This window comes from Catharus ustulatus, chromosome 2 (assembly GCF_009819885.2).
Source record: "Catharus ustulatus isolate bCatUst1 chromosome 2, bCatUst1.pri.v2, whole genome shotgun sequence".
Lineage (NCBI taxonomy): Eukaryota > Metazoa > Chordata > Aves > Passeriformes > Turdidae > Catharus > Catharus ustulatus.
Genome location: NC_046222.1, coordinates 105,403,008 through 105,409,342, shown reverse-complemented (window position 1 = coordinate 105,409,342; position 6,335 = coordinate 105,403,008). Strand labels below are relative to the sequence as shown.

General features: G+C 47.7%; 1 protein-coding gene across 1 annotated transcript; it reads right to left on the bottom strand.

Moving 5' to 3' along the window:
• Positions 1 to 1,082: 1,082 nt before the first annotated feature.
• LOC116992284 (skin secretory protein xP2-like) lies at positions 1,083 to 5,798 on the bottom strand. The gene is made up of 3 exons (XM_033051739.2): positions 4,671 to 5,798; positions 2,212 to 2,259; positions 1,083 to 2,125 (listed from the first exon to the last, which is right to left on the bottom strand). Exons 1-2 carry the CDS (start codon positions 5,796 to 5,798, stop codon positions 2,251 to 2,253), a joined length of 1,137 nt encoding a protein of 378 aa, XP_032907630.1. The 3' UTR covers positions 1,083 to 2,125; positions 2,212 to 2,250.
• Positions 5,799 to 6,335: the final 537 nt, after the last annotated feature.

Genomic DNA, 6,335 nt, shown 5'->3' with positions numbered 1-6,335 from the left:
CAAGAGGGGAGGAGGTCCCACATGTTGCAAAAACATCATTGCCAATAACATGAAACACAATTTCATTATGATAGAAAGCAACAACTTTAAAGCAGTCACTGACACTGGAGAGCAAGATATAGCTCTGGCAATTCTCTATAGCAGATTTGGAAGACAGGGTGGTCCAGACCAGAACCAGTAGCAACCAGGAGACTGGGCGGTGACAGTGCCAGGAAGAGCACCAGACTGTATGAAAGCTGGAGAGAGTAACAAACAAACCCCAAACATTCTTGGCAAGAGGACTCAGCAAAGAACATTAGGAAGTGTTTTAGACTCCAGCTGGATATGCGGCTCCCAAAGAGGACACAAAACCCAAAACTGTTGCTGCTTTGCTGAGTCTGTAGGTTAAGACCCACACTTGTACAACTCATAAGGGAGACAGATGAGACTAGTTTTTGCTCACCCTTCCTCACCCCGCACCCACCTCTTCCCAGACCTCTCCCCAAATCCTTCCACTATTACAGCACTTGCTCAGGCAGAGATGCTAGCAGTGATGCAGGCAGCCATGTGGTTCATGGAGCAATGATGGTAACAAACACAGCACAGACCAGCGGGTAACCAAGTTCTGATTTCTTAAAACAGGAGGGCAAGGGAAAAATAGCATGAGTGATCTGATGATTGAGCTTAACCCCCTTCTTGAAAACAAAAAGTACTTTTGTAACATGTAAAAGTGCTCTATATTCTACTGCATCAAAGACAGGAATCTCAGCATTCACTAGATCAGTTTTAGTTTGGAGGCCATTAAGATACTGTACTGTATTTTAGTACAGAAGCTATTTCATTTTCAAGGCCTGATATGTGCTATCACTGTCCCAAAAACTGGCAGATGAATAAGCTACAACAACTACAGCTTACGTTTATGCAAAATATTGGAAGAAAATTCCAAAGGCTGATTTATTGTCACTTCTAAGTTAAAATTCAGTTGTGGTTTAATAACTGAAAACCAGAAATTGTGCAAAAAGCCAGATGATGGAAAAAAGTGAATACAAAAGCAAAGTGGGAATATAAGAACAAGGGAGGAAAAAATCCGATAAGATTAAGAATAGCATTTAAATATAAAAATTTATTTAGGTGAAGTCACAAACAGTTTGATATCAATTTACAAACACTTTATGTTATGCATATTATTGGAAATATTGAGAAAGGGAGAGGAGATAATGGCAGCTTTTTCCTGAAACAACTAAAGGCAAACCCTTACCATAATGTGCATTACTGGATCACAGTATTACCTTGACCATACCCCTTAGTATATGAGGAAAAAACAAGAAGAAAACTGAATACTGAGATGCAGAATGAAAACTGTGAATCAGTGAAAAACATTTTCATGAACACCAGACTACAAAGGTCTAGTCTGATGGTCAGGATTTTGAGTATTCTACTAGGATGAAAACAGAATTCTAACTTAGGTCAATCATTATAATTTATGAAGAATTTTGTAATGCACAATTGGGCTATCTGGCAATGACAGCAACAGTTAATGCAGAACAATGGAGAGGACACTGAGCCTCACAGAATAATTCTGTTGACAACCTGAGTTATTATCCCGAGTGTATAATACTTTTTTGAGTCAAATACACATTTATGTTGCAGATACTCTCAATGAAATGGCAAAAGTAACAGCTGTAACAAGACAAGTTAAGATTTATTTTTTTTTTAAACAAATATAATACACAGGGTTTTGAAGTGTCCGGTTGTGGTCTGCAAAGATCCAGGATTGCACACAAGTTTGGTCAAATGAGAAGGTTTAATCTGCACATTAAATTGGCTTTTACTTTCAAAGTAGTATTTTAGGGCAGGATTCTCCTCCGGGAGAGTGTTCCTGACCTCATTCAACCAGTGTTCAATTTATTCACCTTCCTGAATCTTTGCCCTCTTTGGATAGTCTGTGACAAGTGCTGCGCTGCAGGAATTCCTGTTTTCCAGCAAACTGGCTTGCTCTGCAGGTTTGTAGTCCATTGTTACAACTGCTGATTGGGTAAAATGAATTTCCTACGTCTTCTCTAGCACAGCTTGCAACGCAACAGAAGCAGAGGTAAAAGAATGCACTAGAATACCAGAGCTCCACTTAAACACCAACGGAGTCAGGCTGTTGGCACCAATAAGAAATTCTGTATTTAACAAATCTGCAAATATTTAAGATCCAAAGTTATTCAGTTTTATAAATAAACTCACCCACTTAGTCTGACTCCCATCCCAACTGGTCTTCTGTTTTCATGGAGTCTGGGGAAAAAAAGAGAATTGTCTAAAGTTATACATACAGACATAAATTTGCAGGAATGAATCTCAGCTATCCTACACATGCGCCAATTATCACACTCAAACTAAAACAAGGATTTCTCACTTTGTTCTTTCCATGTAAAGTTACAGCTCTTCACCAGTGCTTTAGAAAGGACAGCTATCTTCAGACACAACACTTTGTATACTTTGACTTCATTTTTACTGTTTAGCCATCTGTGGAAATGCAGAATTAGAGATACAGGCACTAAACTAAATGATGCTGAAATTCAAGGAGTCTTGGACTAAAAGGGGGAATGAAATCCAGTCAGGCTGCGTAACGCTATCCCTCAAAACTACAAGAACAAAATCAGTTCAAACCAACAATCTGGGAAAAAAGTAAAACACCTCTTGACAGCATGAAAGTGGAAAAGCTTAGGTTCTGTCCAAAGTCTTAAGCCCATAAAAGGCTAATCTCTGCCATTTTAATTCTCCAGTTCTTTTGCCCAAGTGTGATGTCACATCTTATTTTGCTGAAGTAGTTTTACCCAACATAAAGAGAGCTTGCAAGGAGCTGGGGGGATATGGGGAAATGCACAGGTCACCTCCAAGAAAATATTTTCTTGCTGCAACCTTGCCAACGATAAACTCATGCTTTATCCTATGCCTCATCTACATTTGACAGTTGCTCAAACCATCATTTCATTTAAGGACATTTTTAAACAGTTATAGGAGACTATATGCCACCAAGTAAAAACTGCTCTAATAACAGAAAGGTGGCTGTAACCACAACAATTAATTACACAAGTTTTACTTTTTCATTGTGTTGCTAAAGTACTACTCATTTTACAAACGTTAAACTTTTCGTATTTTTTAAGTTAAAATAAACATTTTTATTTCTTTCTTTGCACATCTTCTAGGGGAAAAACACATCAATGCCACTGATAAAAATTAACTAGGAAATTTCCATTAAATCAAAGGGGATTGAGACCTCTGGTGCCTCAGCAGACAACTGAGCAAAGCTCAGCACTGACAGACCAGCTGTTGTGGAAGAAGTTACAAGAGTGGTTACATGACAAGCTGAAGGTCCAGTCTCAAATGAGATGAAAGCTATAAACCATTGCCCATCTGCTGCTGACATAAGATCTGCAGGAAAACGAGAACTGAGCTGTTCACCTTGAGACTGGAGAAATGTAAACAGATATATCAGAAAAAGTTGCAGAACACAGAGCATCAACCACAGAAGGTGCAAGGCCAACGGGCCTGTGTTTATCTATCTTTCTGCATGGTGTTTGCTCCCTTTTTTTGTCACAGGTTGGCCTAGAGAAGTTAGTTTTGATAGGTACCAAAGGCAAGATTTGGTGTGATACACCAAGCACTTTCAGATGCCTTGAAAAGGGACCAGGCTAACATGAGTCAAAGAACTTAGCCCCTCTGTACTGGCAATCCCACGGAAGCAAAGCATCTGATAACTTAGCAAAAATTCTTCTGGAAGACAAAGGTTCTTTCTACAGTTGTAAAAAAAATGGTTAAAAATGAACATAGCCAATATAACAGAAACTGTCACCATTCAGCTGGCATGAAACTTGACATTCAGCATTTTCTGTGCTGGGGATTTGGCAGACTTCAGTCACCGTGTAAGAGAAGCAGCACAACCACTAATATAGACAGGCAGCCCTTTGTAGCTGTGGAGCTCAGCGTCATGCCTCAGGCAGGAGAAAGGGTAGACCTGCCTGCATCCACCACACGTTACACATGAAAGCAAAACAAGTACACAAAATGCTCCCTACTTCTCCTAATCACACTCATCATTTCCCACAAAACAGGTTCTAACTTGTGGATTAAATCTAATGAGCCCCAAAACAGGTTTAATCTTCAAATCACTGAGAATTTGCACACTGTAGCCATTCTTATTGAAGTTTATCTTTATTCATATCAATTTTTTGCCATCCCACGCTGCCTGCAACTGCCCACATACTCCCATAGTAACAGGAGAGTCTGTACTCTTTGCCTTACATACAGTTAACTGTATTGCTGCGAAAGTTGATTTTTTTAAAGACATCTCAGAGAAAAAGAACAAAACCACAGAACATCTTTCTTCTAATGTCTTCAGGAAAATGCAAAAATATACCAGAAGAAGGAATTAGTAGGGTTCCTATTTTCTGGTGGCTGGAGCAATAAATGCTCACACATTTGCTCAGAGCATCCATCCACGTGCACACCTCTCACGGTGACCAGCTGGGCACCCATGACACCGTGTCCCCATGGTCAGCACCAGCAAAGGATCAGTGCCACGAGACGAGAGCTGCCGACCAAGACAAGGGCACCCCAACTGCCCCTTTCTCCTCTTCCCGTCCGAGGGAGCACCATGCCCAGCCAGCAGTGCAGAGAAACACGCGGCCATCGGCCCATCACACCTGGCTTTTCTCCTCCTGCTTGGGGCTCTGGCCCGGCGGTGGCGGCTGGGCCGGCGAGGCCTGTGTCTCGCTCTCAGCACGCGGGCGCCTGGGGACAAGCGACTTGAGGGGCGCCATCCACTTCATCCACAGGTCCAAGTCCACGTCGCCCCAGGGCAGTGAGGGGTTCTTGGCCGCCCGCCGCCTGAAGTCCTCGTCGTAGTTCATCCAGGAGGTGCCGCCGTAGGTGGCGTGCAGCTTGCGGATGGTGTCCAGGTACTTGAACATGGCTCCGCAGCGCGCCGGGTGCTTCTCGCACAGCACGCTGGCGTACACCAGGAAGGCCGAGACCCACTGGTCCAGCGTGTCCCCCGGGCGCGGGCCGTGCTCGGGGGCCAGCTCTGTGTGGAGCAAGGAAAAGAGGTCAATGAACTCCCCCCGCCAGATCCGCTCCTTGGTGGCCTTGGCCAGCTTGTAGCCCAGCGGCCGCCGCAGCCCCACGTAGGGGGTGGCCGCCGCCTCGCCCTCGCCCTGCCCCGCCGCCGCCGCCGGAGCCGCTGCCGGAGCCGCTGCCGGAGCCGGGGCTGGGGCCGGAGCAGGAGCAGGAGCCGGTGCCGGGGCCCCGGCCGCGCCGCTCGCCGCCGCCGCCGCCTCGGCGCAGGGGCTGGCGGCCGCCGCCGCCGCCCCCAGCGCGGCCTGGCGCTCCAGCCAGCGCGGGTTCACGTAGACGGTCCGCAGGCGCGGCGCGGCCCCGGCCGCCGCCGCTGCCGCCCGCGCCGAGCCCTCGGCGCCGGGCTGAAGGCGCAGCACGGCCAGGGCGGCGGGCGCGCCGGCGGGCAGGTCGCTGCCGTCCCGCCGCGGGGCCGGCTGGGCCGCCGCCGGCACCTGCAGCAGCGAGGGCGCCGCCCAGGGCGGGGAGCCGCCTCTAGGCCCGGCCGCCGCCGCCAGCGCCTCTAGGCCCGGGAGGCCGAGCCGCGAGCCGGGCGCCACCGCGCCGAGCACCCATCGGGTCTCGGCGATCCCGGTGCGGTCCCGGGGGCTCCGCGACCTCCCCTCCTCGCGCCGCCCGGCGAGCGCCGTCCCCAACGTCAGCGGGGCCGCGGCTCCGGCCCGGCGGCGGCGGCGGCTCCGCCGCCTCCCACGTGGCATCGGCACGGCGGCTGCGGGCGGCGCGCGCCGCGGGGGCGGGGCCGCACGGGGCGGGGCCAGAGCCCGAAGCCCCGCCCCCTGATTGCCCCGGCCCCGCCCCCGCGGCTCCGCGGTCCCGGGACGCTGCCCGGGTTTGCCCGAGCGGCGCTGAAAGGGAGCCCCGAGAGCGCGATGCTCTCTCTCTCGCTCTCAAAAAATAACCCCCAGTACCGTGAATATCTGTATGTGCTCTAGATATTTATATATACATATGTGTATATCTAAATGTACACACACATAAACAAATATGTACACCATATTTAGTTATATATACAATATAACAATATCAATATTTACAATTTATTTTCACTCTGTGTATATAACTTCTGTACAGATATGTAGTGGGCACCCCAAGTCAGTGTTATTGCTTCAGCATAGCAAACATTTTGTGGAGTAATAGCATTACATCACTTCTCCTTTCCAGTATAAATAAGCCATTTTACATAAAATGGCATTTTCGTTTGGTTGGTTTTTTGTTTGTTTGTTTTAGGTTTTTTT